We start from the raw sequence: 14,571 nt of genomic DNA on the forward strand, positions 1-14,571 counted from the left end.
CAATCCAGCATTTTGATCACTTCTCATGCAGCACATCAGGGCTACATTCCATCTGTGTTTGTTTGAAGAGGAATTGCAGGACGTCATCTGATAGTCCAGGTGTTCTCTTTCTGTCCTCTACCATGACTTCTCCCTCAGCAGGCTTGGAAAAACATGCAGTAGTGGGGTGGTTTGGAAAGATCTCACATCCGTCTCTGTTCAAGACCAGCTGGGCCAACTGCAGGCAACGCAATGCATATTTGGTACCATCCCGGTCTGCTAGCTCTGAAATCTTCTTCAAAAGACATTGTGATGCAGCCTCATAGGTGGGATCCATGCTGTCTGGCTGTTTCTTGCAGTATGTTTTGTAAAAGCTATCGAGAGATTTCCTGATGCTTGCATCTTCCATACTATTGTGTTCATGCATACTTGAGAGAGCAGCATCATTAGGTTCAGTGTGCTCACACATCCTGGCTTCTGGATAACATCTCACATTTGCTTTCTCAGAGCCTCCAGCAGAAAAGTCTGCAGGAACTGTAGAGGGTAGATTGCTGTCTCCTGCAAGAACAAGATCAATGAAACTCATTAGTCACCAGGTCACCCCTGTGGCAAAACCTTTTTTTTCTCCTCCCTCAACGCAGTCTGGCAAACAGGCTCTGTACTGGAGCTAGCAAAGTACATGGCTGCATGCTAGAAGGGCTTGCTGCATAGACTGCTAATTATGAATCTTGTATTGGGGGATCTCATAAATGTCCCGGTTTCATCCCTCTGCAGTCACTGGATGGTACGCGCCTCTACGTTCCTCTCAAAGAGGTTGAAATTGGGACCTGCTGCTGTTAAAGACAACTATTGGCCTACATGAAAGTCAAGTTTGCAGCTGGAATACTTTTGTCTTTCTTTTTTTTCTTTCTTCTGTTCTCTTTTTAATCCCTTCCTTTTCATAGTTCTTTGCTCCATTTTTGAGCCTACAGCCTCCAAGCCAACACTGTAATGGTGACCACACAGAGTTTGGGAAGGAGATCAATAAAGGAAGACCTTGTGTGTTCCCCTGAAATTTCACATTCATAGCCCAGCTACACTAGTCACTCTTCCCACATTCTGAAGGAGTTCTCCCAGTAAAAGCCAAGGACTCACTCTTGTTTAGCTCTTCTCCTCTTCCTTTGCTGGCCCACATTTCTAAATAACAGTCAGAGCTCTGGTTCTCTTTTGCCCCAGTGCAATGCAGGGGGGATACCAATCATAATTAATACACCAGCAGCATAAAGACACTTGGCAGTGGCATGACCAGAATGATCAGAAGCCACATTCAGCTTCTAGTGTAACAGGCCTCCCTAAAGGGATATGGATTTCAGCTCTGCTACCTAGGCAGTCTCTCTAACCACAACCTCATCCTCGAGCCTGCCTCACCAGCCTGTTTGCCAAGCACTTGAGTCACCAACAGGAAAATTTTACAGAGGTTGCATATCCATCACCTGCAGGTTTCATAAGCAAGATGCAGAGGATCAGCACACTGCTTGATCTTCCCTAATTCTGTGAAATACGAAGCAGAGCGCAGCCCTTCATTTCATTAAGAGACGCTAGTCAAAGGAAATCTCAGTGCTATGGAAGAAGGCTGCTCCTTACCTCACATATCATCTTGTATACAAAGAGCTTTCCTCCCTTTCTGAGTGGTCAGATTAATTAAAATGAAATTAAGATGTCTGTGCAACCATACTGTATGTTGCTGCTTTCTCCCTCCCCCTACTTTATTTGATCTTTCCTTTCGCTTTGTCTGATTCTGCTGTTTTAAGAACCTCTCTTGCAATATTATTGCCAGTGCAGTACAAAGACAAGCTTAGTGGCCTCCTCTTAACATGAATATATGCCATCAGAGTAGCAAATCAGAGATAATCAAAGAGTACAGGTCTATTTTGCCTCAATCTCTCAGCCTTGATTGCCTACGTTAAGTTAGGACTGAAAACTCATGCATCTCCTATAATTCAATCAAGTTTCACTTTTGCTCAGGCTCCAGTTGCAATTGCAAACTACTGTGCCATGCTGTCTTCTTGCTACTTCTTATGCTCAGCTTGCTCTTATATTTTGTAAAATAGCAGTAGCTGCCTCCAGCTACATATCTCAATCCTACTGCACGATCCAGGGAAAGTGAAATCCTGTTGGCTTCATGGTATTGAGGAAGATCTTTGCAATTCTGTTCTGGCTTTCTCTGTAATTATAAATGAGCAGGAGCGATATTTAGCTACTGTCCTCTAATGAAGCACAGTCCATACAATCATCAAAGAAGTGAGGACTATATGTTTCAGGGGCGTACTCTGGGATTTGATTAGTCAGAAAATAATGAATTATATTATTAGGAATAAAGTTTTCTTTCATTTACTGATTCAAATCTACATAAGTATGTTTTCCCACAGTAGGCCCTATTTTCAGTAAATTACACTTCCAGTGAAGTCTTCTTCAAGCAAGACATGAAAACACAGATGTAGAATTTACCAATCTAAAATCCATAAAGTTGCATCTTGCCTGAGCTCTCCTGACAATTTCCTGGTACCATCTCAAACTACGTCCAGAGACTGATCTTTATGGATACGTTGCACATTTCCCCCACCTAGAAGAGACTGGTCAGGGAAGAGTCCCTCCTCAACACACCTTGAAGAGCTGATGCTGCTGTTCCAACACACAAATGTCCTGAAATATTTATGAACCATGGGGCACAATACCAGTAGCTGGATGCCTGCTAGGTCCAGACAGAGCTTCTCAGCTAGGACACACGTACAGCACACAGGAGTGCCCCACTGCACAAGACAAAGGGAGCATTCTACTGATCAATCCTCCACACTTCTGCATCCACTAAGAAAGCTGGGATTTTCTGATGACATTCAGCAGCATTGCTGCAAAGCTTATACCTCTCTGCTCATCCTTCTGTAGCAAACTTAACACATCTTTGTGTTGGCTTGGCCCAATATCTGCAAGTAGTCAACAGAGTTTCATCGCGAGAGAATATGCCTCAAATAATTAACAATTTTTAATCACTGGTAGTATCAAAAAGGTGTTAAAAGGAGATGGAGAAGTAAATAAACAAACAGATCATTACTCATGTCTTGATTTCATTTTCACACGATGGATAATCATCAGGAAGAATGTATATTATTTCATTTGTGCCCCCACTCCACACGAATTGAAGATCAGCACTTGCAGCTTATTAGCACGAGGCCCGGGGGCTGATAAAAGGATATTCTTTGTGTTTATAGACCTGCTGATGAAAATTTAAAGTCTCCATCTGGTACAAGCACATAACCTTACCGCCAGAAGCACACAACCAAATCCTGCTTTGGACTTGGACCATTTCCAAGGATACAACAGCTCTGCAATATTATTATTTGCACTTCCACAAAAACGGCTCATGCAGCTGTTTGTCTGTGTTCTAGCACATTTATAAAATAAGACATCCCTTAAACAGCAGAGCTCCCACACTGCTGGCTTCATAGTGAAGATTTCCCCACTGAGGTGGGCAGCAATCCCTGCAGGTGCTTGGGGCTTCTCAGAGCTGGTGCTGCCATGATGCCTGCCTCCGTCCCTTTCAGGGCCTTAGCTAGACAGAAGCAGCTGTTTATTCCTGAGTTATGCCTGCAGTTGGATTTGTCCATGCCTCCTGCCCAATCCCCAGATTATCCACTGTGCACACCTGGGCTCCTTTCCAGCCAAGTGCACAAAGGCCCATCCTATTGTCAGGCCTGGAAGATACAGGCTGTAGATCTGAGTAGGTGAGAGCCAAACTAGAACGTTTGTCACAGAATTTCACATAAATGCTATGAAAATGGCAATTATATCACTTGTTTTAGGGCAGGAACTGTTTATCCCATGGCTTAGGAATGACTCACTTCTGGCAGCTGTATGCAGAATGGAGCCCAAGCCCACCGAAACCAACACCAAACCCATACCCACCCTTAAAGATGCTCTGATACTCTCAGGTGTTACTGCAGGAGTCATGTTCAACAAAGACGGAAAGCCCCATCTCCAAATGCAGAGGGCTGCTATGCTACTGGGGCTGGGTTTGTGTTGTTTTTCCTCCTGAAGCTCAAGCCCTTGATCTTTTAGCAATTTGACTGGTCAAACAGAATGGATAACTTGAATCAAGGGCCGTTCCTCTCCTTATTGCCTCTGTTGTACCACCCTAAATAAGTATCAAGAAAACTAGAGGATTAGGAAGTGTGAATCATTTATTTGAACAGAACTAAGCTAATGACACAAATCTCCCTTATGTTCACAATGGTGACTGAAATTCAACTAGACATCAGTTAGGTGATGCTAGAGCACATCTCTACATTGTAAAGTCATCGATGGGACTGCAAACCACAGAGACAGGTTACTTGGGCATCCAACTATGCGATGGTACGCTGAGAAAAAGTCTGCTTCCCGCTACAGCCATCCTGTGTGCTCTGAAGGCCAGAAAAGACCATGAGAATCAGCTCAATTGAGCAAATGTCCTTGAGCAACAATTACCACAGAACTGAGCAATGCGACAGTAGAAAGGAAAAACACAAAAGAGAGCTGTATAGAGATAAAACCTTTCATTGGGTGGGACTAATTCAGTAGTCATCACTACTTTGCCTGTTCTGCCTGGGAGCACATGGGGCTGAGCATAACTGAAATACAGCTTTTTTCCAGAGTAGCTGAAAAGCAGAAGAAGGAGATGTGTCCTAGGTGGGAAGACAAATTCCAGCTGTGGACTCCCACGTCAGAGCTCAAAATGCTGCCTGGCCTGATGCATCACTATGATTTGATGCCAATTTGAAGACCTGCAAGAGACCTCAGATCCTGCCTCTTGGCTCCATGCAGCAGAAAATTAATTGACACTCCCAAACTTTTCCTCAGAGAGGAAGACCTTCCTGCCCTCCTAAGACAATCACCAAACCTGGACATACGTGCCATGCCAGAGAGCTGGTACAGCCCTCTTATCACTTCTTGCCTCTCCATCAGACATGGGCATACGCATGGGAAAGCTCAGGCAGAGGCAACACAGCTTGGGCTTGAACAGAGCTCCCACATGGCAGCAAACCTGTGCCAAACCACATAGCGTGGGGGATGCAGCTATCAGCACAGGCAGCAAGAACAGTTCTCACCTTGCTGCAGAACTACCTACGAGATCATGCACCTTAAAAATACATGCGGTGAGCATTTGAGACAGCTCATGGAAAAAACACTTTTTCCCCTGCCCCCCAACCCCAGTTGATTTCCAGTGGAAGTGAGGTAATGCAATTCCTTTCTGCTCTAAGAAGAAAGAAAAAAAAAAAATAGGGAGAATTTAGTAGATCACATTATACGTCAGTCTCACATAGCATCTTGGCTTGCTGGTAATCCCATGTGAGAGCACTTAGCTGGGCAGCTAGACTTTTTGGTACCAAATCCTATTGTCCTGACTTGTATTAATAAAATCTCTACTGATTACAACTGTTAAAAACCCACATGTGAACTGCTGACTGCATCCCTTTACATTGAACACAATAGGCACAAACTGGAACACAAGAAGTTCCACATGAACATGAGGAAAAAAATCTTCACTTCGAGAGTGACAGAGCACTGGGACAGGCTGCCCAGAGAGGCCATGGAGTCTCCTTCTCTGGAAATATCCAAAACTCAGCTGGATACTTCCCTGAGCAACTTGCTGTAGGGAACCTGCTGTAGCAGGGTCTGGACTCAATGGTCTCTAGAGGTCCCTTCCTATGATTCTGTGACCCTATGAACTGGAATATGTTTGTATTTGCATTGTATTTCATATGATTCCCATTACTAACATTTCAGTTGGAAAAGCATCAAAAAGCTAACCTGAAGCCCTTTTTATTAGCTGCCATACAAACACCTATCACAGTTTCAGTAGCAAACAGATCCTAAAGCCTTTCGAGTACAGTACTAAAAAATTACTGCAGAGTTTACAGTTTCTCTGCACTCACCCCTGCCTTACCAAAAACAGCTGCTTTCCTTCTGTATCATTGTTTGAAAAACCTTCCAGCAATTAAAGCACAGGCAAAATTGAATTTTTCAATGACATTATAATTAAAAAATATATCATTTTAAGAAGAGTAAATTTGCTCCTTGTGGGTATTTAAATCATGAACTAAAAGTGAAAATAAGAATATTATAAACCTTGCTACTTTGCCATCTTCCTGATGATACAAAACCCAGCCTTCCCATGCCACACTGTGCAACAGGCCACAGCTCACAAGGCAATTATCTTTGAGGTTCTGCTTTACACGTGACACAATCAGCTATTTTGTTCATCCACCAGCCCAGGAGACAGGCACATGTTGCTGTGTCTGATGCTAAGGAGCTGAACAAATGCTGGCTGCTCTGTCAGGAGACCTGGATAAGGTGAGCAGCAGCAAGAACGGAAGGAAGAAGCCAGAGGAATCAGGGGTATGGAGCAGAAAGAGGAAGCAATGATGGAGGAGTAGCATTGGTCATAGCCCAGTACTGAGTCAGGCTCTGCCCTGCTCTTCTGCATGCTACACGCTTGTGTAAAAAGCTAGGGGGAGAAGTGGGGGATCTTTAATTTGTGCGGGGAAAAGGCATACGCAGCTATTCTGGGGAAGCATAAACCCTTCCCCTTCTAACTCCCCCAGGAATTTGAAATTCAAGAAAAAGCCTGGCAAATGGTAAAGTGCTCCTGAAATGCAATAAGCAGGCATAGCTCATCTCCCTAGACACTCTTCCAAATGTCACACTTGGTATTAAGCTCTATCCTGCTCTGAAAGCTCACAGTTGATGCCTGCTGCACCGTGCTTTGAAGACAGCTGGAAACCTCAGCTAAACAAAAAGGTAAACAAAATCTTTCAGAGGAAGCACTAGTTAGACACTCTGGATTTAATAAACCACTGAGCTAGTCAGCTACAGTATGAATTGATTAACACCCCTTATTTTCTGAAAGCCAAGACATCGGCACAGCTGTCATCTCACAAATCTGTTCCTAAGCAACCAAACACCATGGTCCAGGGCAGTAAGGATGGGCAGAAGCAGCAGCAACGCCATAAATACCTTCACATACAGCTGTGCCCCAGAAAGAGCCTTGTGTGGACTTATCCTCAGCAGCGGGCATTGGATGCAACTGCCTGTGAACAGGTTGCTCTAAGTTCTAAAATTAGAAATAGCAAAGTTGGAAAGAGCTTCTCATTTAAGTTATTTAGAGTGGTTCTGCAGCCAGTAAAAAATCCAAGAATATCCTAGATGTGTCAAGTTGTGATTAAACACAGCTCCTTAAGATCTAAGGTTAAAGATTCTACTACCAACAATAACCTTCTCTGGAGCAGAAATAGGCAGCTGAAAACTTCTGAAGTTGTTATCCTGCAGATGAGGGGATCGAGGGCTTTATTAAAACTGCAGCTGTCTGCTGCTTTCCTACTCCATACGTAGTCTTGAGAAATGACAACAAAACTCACCTTGTATATGTAATACCAAAGGCACCAATTTCCAAGAAGAAACTCTGACAAGGCTTCTTAAACTAATTGCTCAGATTCCAATTAGGCATTAGCAGAGCATGTTCACAGGCACGGATACAGCAATGCTGTGCTAGATCAGTCTCTCCTTAGCCATAGCAAAATATCCCAGTGGGTTTTCAATCTTTGACAGCCAAGATGCAACAGGAACATCCTTAAACCAAGCCTCCACCTTCTCCCAAAGTGAAAGTAAGAAGCATGCTCTCTTGTGAAGTCTCATCCTCACTGTGAAAACACCAATGCTGCCCATGGGGAGGATTTGCACCATTTGAGACTGGAGCCCAGTTTGACCCCTTTCTTCCTGTGACCTGGGAGAAAGCTCTTATTAAAAAGATCATACTTTCCTCTCTGGTGAGAAACAATTCTGTTTGCACTATTTTCATTTCATAAATCCGACAAGAATTTCATGAAGGAAAACTAGGATCTGCATGTTATGGTGCCTTTCTCACTTACGCTGCACAGCTAAAGCAAATGGAGTTGTTTCTCCTTGTATTTTCTTCCTGCCTAGAGATTATGAAACTGCAGTCTTGCCCATTCTCTTTTTCCAGCTGACTCTACGACCCCTTCATGAACTGTTAAGCTTTCTGACATAACAAGAATTTTTCAAAGAATCTCAACTGAGAACTAAGGAATTCTTATTCAGCCCGTGGGTCTGGTTACTAGCTAGTTAACTCCAGAACTGGGAGGAAGGCTTGCTATGCCCTCCTCTTTGTCTGGGAGGTGAGCAACTCACTGGGGAACCTGAGTCATCCAAGGCGATCTCTTGCAGAGACAAAAAGAACTTCTTCACAGATCTAAGGTAAAAGATGAGCAGAAAAAAAACTTCCAGTTTCTGGCAAGATGCATAATGAGGGAAAAATTCTGCACTTGCTGATGTTGCCATGCAGAACTGATGAAGTCAAGAGCTTAAATTAAAAGAAAACTTGAACATCTACCTGGATGACAATTAGCGATCATACACAAGTCTGACCAAAAAAATCTAAAAGTTACTAAATCCCATTCTTTAACAAATCCTCTGCTAGAAACATGAATAGGTCTCAACAGATAGCACATTGTATGCTGCAAGCACCCATTCTGGAGGATGGGGATGAAATGAAGAATGGAAAAGTGCCTCTCATTCCAATAATGACCACTCGCAATGACAGGAAGCAACTCTACAGCACAAGTCTTACCAGGCAACACAGTACCATTATAGCTCCCAGAATTAAAAACAAAACCCAAAGCAATATCCCTCATTGATATATGAAATACTTTCATTCAGTCACACATTTTCAGCACTCAAGACAAACCAGCAATTTTCAGCTGATGCCTTTGGCGAGAAGACAAGCAGGTGGCTCTCACTGGTGATCAATAGCTCCAATTTCAACAACAGTTTAAAAAAGAATTCTACTCTCCGCATTTCATTGTAGAGTGACATGCATGACAGCTTTCCTGGAAAAAAAAACAACAACAAAACAAGAATACAATACTATTCATACAGATAAAGCAGAAGATGAGCCTTCCAACCACATATGCCCAGCTCTTGTCACTGCAAGCAACTTGAGAATCACAATTTTTTTTTTTTTTTTTATCCAGACAGCTTCTACACCAAGAAAATATTGCAGAGCAAGATCATTTTAAGCACCTTTCTTAAACAGTGGTTAAAATTATACTGCTTGTACATACTTACGAGAGCAAGAGACTAACATTCTATGATATTATAATATCCATCTTAAAGGGGAGCATTGCAATGAAAATGATGCCTGGGTACCACAGGACACATGTAAACCTGGTACTGCGGGGAACAGAAAGCACTTAAACAGCAGAGGTGGAAAATTCAGTCAAACATGGCAGACAAAGGTGAAGACTAAATGAAATATAACTTCCTCCCAGTTCTTCAACCTCCCCAGTCATTTACATCTGTTATTTTGTTCAAATTTCTACCAACTTATTTAGGATCCCAAATCAGTGAATTGATTTTCAGCAGCTTTGAGCACACAGATGCTCTTCTCAAGTTCCACAGAAGCCAGAGAGATTTCAGCTCTTTGGAAGACAGTGTGGTCACCTTTAACAACTTGAATGCTACTAATTCCTTAGTAGCAGCTTATTGTACACACACTGTACAACAGAGAAACAAGACAGGTGTCTTTGGCTATTAGATTTGGAAGTCCTCCTTTTTTGTCTTTTTCTAAGGCCGAAAGCATCAATATGGGCATACCAAAGAGCTGCTCAGAGATTGGACTTATTCTCTGTAATGTCAAAGAAATAGATGAACATGTGCAGTCTGTCTTTCTTCAGATCTAAGTTTTCTACCTCCAGTCAGGACTAACTTTCACAAGAACAACAGAGGGACATTGGCAAAGATCTAGGCTTCCGGAAATTACTTGCAGTAAGATGACTGTAAAGCTGTGCCTCTTGTCTGCATCATGCTCCTGAAAATATGCTGTATGTCACAGAAGCATAGCAAGGCTTGCATTTACTATAAACATAAATGTAGAAGAAAAGCAAACAAAGAAAACCCTTAAAAAGCACAGGCAAACAGCACATGCAAAAGTAAAGAAATCTACTGATATTCTGACAAAGATTTGAACACAGAGTGAGGCATTTCCCAGCCTCCCCACAGGCTGGATACAGCTGTGTGCATGGAGGACGCTGTGCAGACATGCAGTCAGCCACACAACACCTGGGCAATGAAAGAGCAGCTCTGTCCTGTCCCCAGCTCCAGTCACACGGAGTGGGGCTGCTTTTTGTGCACTGCCAGAAAGTGTTTGTACATCAGATATTGATTAAAATCATTCTTATTAAAAAAAAAAAAAAAAAAAAAAAAAAGACTCAAAAAAGTTTCTTTCCGTACGGAAGCAAGATACCGATCTCCATCTATGAACTTCCCACAGGCTAAACAAAACATCCTCATATTGAAGAAAGCAGAGAGTCAGACATATCAAACAGTCATCAAGAAATTTTCAAGAGGCAGAAAATGTAATTTCAACAGAGTGCAATGAAAAGCAAGTGAGATATACAAGTTTAATAACTTAGAGGTATTTGTTTGTCACTAGTCTGTGGCATTTCGGCTCACCAGTTTAAAAGCACGCTGTATAAACATCTGAGCCATTGAGTCCTTTCGCAATACTGAAGTAACAAGCAAAGAGAATATTAGACTGATGGGCACATTTACAGGCCGTTCACAAATGATGGAGAATGAGAAGCACAAGGGTTTCTTTTGAATTATCTGCATGTCTTGCTGGGAATCTCTAAAAGTCTCTTCATCAGAACCACAGAAAATTGGGTTTTGAATAGAAATGCTTTGCCATTTAATCAATCAGCTTTCTGCAGGAATTTCTGCATTGCAAGCATCCGCAAATTGAAATTGGAAATGTTTATAAGGTAAGAAGTGCATGAGGAGTGAATCTTCAGGTCCTTAATGGGCTGGCTGACCTGCCAAGCTTCACTTCTCAGATAGTGGCATGGCTGTGTGGTTCTATAAGCCTCTGAATAGACTAAAAGCCAGACAGACATACCATAAGGGAGAAAGTCTTTAAAAGAGGAGTATGACTTGACTTTAAAAAGGAGAAAAGTGAGAAAAGTCACTCAGCAGTAAAATACAGCATTCAACTTTCCTATTTTCTCACCTTGTCCTCTCAACCAGTCATGAGAATGGCTTGGTGCTCCCCTGCTGTAACAGCTTTGTCCTCTGAGGCCAAACAGTAAAAGCTTTTCCACACTTCAGGTTTGTTTGCATCCCTTTGCTGGCTCCACGGCCTATTAATCCTGCATTTTATGCTGGTTTCTTAGCCATAAGCAGATCTGTGTGCACTCAAACCTCTCATTTCAGCCTCAAACCAAAGACTTCAACTGAATTATTCATGCACACAACTGGAGGCAAACCATGAAGGTCAGTGAGAGCCCAGATCTTTTTCAAAGCCAAAGTGGAAGACCACATTCCCTATACCATATCAAGCACTGCCTAGCTAGCCAGCAGCAATTCTGTGCTGGATGCTCTACCGAGAGGCTGTACAAGAGCCTGAGGCTTGGTGAGAACCACTTGCTCAGACAGTTCTTCAGTAACATCTTCAATTACTGATGAGCTGTGGTTAGTGATAGTTACTGCAAACACAACATATTTTTCCATTACATTTGCTACACAGACGTTTAAGCCACACAACAATGTTCAGAAAAGATTTTGTATTACTGTACACAGCTTGAAAATATTTATATGACTACTTGTGAACAAAAACTATTTCCTGCAAAATAAGGTAAATAAAAGGACAGATAAGCCAGAGCAAATTGTGGCAATTCAAATTTTCCTTTACCCAAGGAAAAGTTTTTCACCAACCTCAGACCATGATATTATTTAACTGAACTTAGCCGCCTCATTCAAAAATGATTACTCAACTAGCAAGGTAGGAAAAAAGACAACACTTCTAAAATAAGTAGGAGTGTTAAGGCTACATTAATCTTCATAAAAGCTGCATGGATCTACAAACACTGCAATGCATTTTTCAAAACCCATCTGATATTTGTTTGCGTAAACATCTGCAGAATTTAAAAACAGCCAAAACCAGCTGTTTTTAGAACAACCTCGACTTTTTTCCAAGCAACAAGAGAACATTTGTATGACGTCCACAAGAGCAGAGTGATGAATTACAAACACATTTGCTTAGAATTTGTTCCCCAGGTATGGGTCTGGGAAAGCAGACAACCAGATACGAGGAAACAGCAGTAAACTTGTAGTCAATTGATTAGAATCTCAAAGGCATCTGGTTTGTATTTAAAATGTAAAACAACCAATGTTATTGAGGCATTCAGCAATTTCCATTGTTCTTTTGTCATCTAACTGAAAATACAGGTCTCCACGTGCAACTGCATCCTAAAGAGCAAGTGAAGGTCGGTACGTCTGCAAATAGTGCTCTACTTATTGAACATTTCAGCAACTGCACATTGTTAGCTTGCATGAAAAAGTAATCTGAAAAGAAAACCTGTTTTGAAATCAGTCCACATTGAAATAAAAGGGAGAGATATATATAAATCAGCCCCCAACAGGATGATATTTAGTTACTTCTGGCACTCTGGGAGCCACTTACTAGTGCTCCTGGCAAACACTGATGCAAACAGTACATCATATTAATGTAGCACTTCACCAGTTGAAAGGAAAAAGCAAATATTTAAAGCAATAAATGCCTAAATATTGGACAATGATAAAATTGAATTATGTATGTAGGATTCTTTCGGGTTTTTGGGGTTTTGTTTTGTGGTTGGTTTTTTTTTTTTTTTTTTTTGCAAATTTTACAGTGTTTGGTTTCTTACATCCAGTCCGGAATTTTTTCTGACAGTTGAGCTCTGGTACAAGAGAGAGCATAATAATATGGGCACTGGGGACACCCTCAGTAAGTTTGCAGATGACACCAAGTAGGCTGGAAGTGCTGATGGGCCTGGGGGTAGCAAGGACCTGCAGAGGGATCTGGACAGGCTGGATTGCTGGGCTGAAGCCATTGGACTGGATGATCTTGAAGGCCTTTTCCAACCTTGGCGATTCTGCAAAGCTAAAGGTTCCTGGTTCGGATTTGAGATAGGTTGGTGAGGTGGGATTTGACAGTATAGATAATATAGCTGGACTACACAAGTTGGAGATGTTCTTTTAGTTGTTCTGTGTTGCTTTTTTTTTTTTTTTTATCCCCAGCATTTATGATCAGCTTAATAATTTTGTTTTAGATGGCTTAAAGAAAACCTAATTCAAACAGATTGGATTCTGTAATTGTAGTAAATACATCTGTTTTACTTGTAAATAAAGCAGGGAATTCTGAAGTAAAAGCTTTCATTGAACATTTTCAGCCTATCTTGAAATTGCTCTTCAAAGTCTACTTAATGCTTATTTCAGTTCAAGTGTAGACAACATGTGGAATTCAAGGATAAAAGTAATGAATTGGTATTCTGCCACCTTGACAACCCACTTCCTTAATCTTACATTTTCTCAGCAGATTGATTTTTCTCCTAAGCCACTCTCAGAGCCTTGCTGACCTCATGAGAAATGGCACTTCTGCAGACTGAATGGACACTTCTGTCTCTTAAAGATGGTGTAGTTACAGGTACAGAAAAATGGGCCAGAAAACACCAATATCCAAAGATACTGGACCTGGAGCATGCCAAAGACAGCACTGAAACTGCAAAGGGTCTGGAGCTCAAGTCTTATGAGGAGTCACTGAGGGAGCTGGAATGGCTCAGTCTGCAGAAGAAAAGGCTCAGGGGAGACCTCATTGCTCTCCACAGCTGCTTGAAAGGAAAGTTGTAGTGAGGTGTGGGTTGGCCTCTTCTACATGCAACAGCAATAGGACAAAAGGGAATGGCCTTAAGCTGTGCCAGAAGAGGTTCCGTTTGGATATTGGAAAAACTTCTCTCCAAAAGAGCGGTGAAGCAGTGGCATAGGCTGCCCATGGAGGTGGTGGAGTCACAGTGCCTGGAGGTATTCAAAATACACGGAGACGTGGCACTGAGGGATGTGGTCAGTGGGCAGTACTGATGGTAGGAGGATGGTTGGACTAGATTATCTTAGTCATCTTTTCCAACCTTCATGATTCTATGATTCTATTATGTGATTGCAAAAATAACCTGGATATGGACAACATCATTAACTTGCAAATTAAGTGAGTAGGTTCATATTCTATTAATTTAATTAAGTCGGGACAACTCTCAGAAAATAAAATTGACATCCAAGGGATCCTCAGCTCCAAAACATTAAAACCTATCACAGCACAACAGTCCTTCATTTTGTCCACTCTACAGACAAATCCACTTTCACATTCTTCCATCTCCTTTTGGCCACTTTTACTGATCAAGGTTAATTGTGACAAAACAGATACAATCTAAAGCTTCCTTTATCTGAAAGAATATTTTATGTGTTAAAGGGACGAAGAATGGCTGAAGCCCTTGAGTAAGGAATTGAGTCCAGATATAATAAAGGTCACCGAGAATTAAAACAAAACAAATACTTGGTATAGAGGGAGGTGTCCCTGCCTAAAGCAAGAGGGTTGGAACTAGTTGATCTTAAAGGTCACTTCCAACACAGACCATCCTATGATTCTATGATTTTATGACTTTTCTGTGAAAAGGCTCTGCTGTGCCCGTAGAGCTCAAG

The 14,571-nt window shown here is 41.9% G+C and overlaps 1 protein-coding gene across 1 annotated transcript in view; it reads right to left on the reverse strand.

Annotated features, from left to right (window-relative positions):
* Nucleotides 1–4: 4 nt before the first annotated feature.
* SHLD1 (shieldin complex subunit 1) overlaps nt 5–14,571 on the reverse strand; it is a 36,697-nt gene continuing 22,130 nt past the window's right edge. The window contains exon 4 of the mRNA XM_042822954.1: nt 5–537. Within this exon, the coding sequence (XP_042678888.1) occupies nt 17–537 (521 nt within the window). The 3' untranslated portion in view covers nt 5–16. The remainder of the gene's footprint in view (nt 538–14,571) is intronic.

The sequence above is a fragment of the Centrocercus urophasianus genome, unplaced genomic scaffold, assembly GCF_019232065.1.
Source record: "Centrocercus urophasianus isolate 14NV4802_14NV808 unplaced genomic scaffold, USGS_Curo_1.0 seq_10, whole genome shotgun sequence".
NCBI lineage: Eukaryota > Metazoa > Chordata > Aves > Galliformes > Phasianidae > Centrocercus > Centrocercus urophasianus.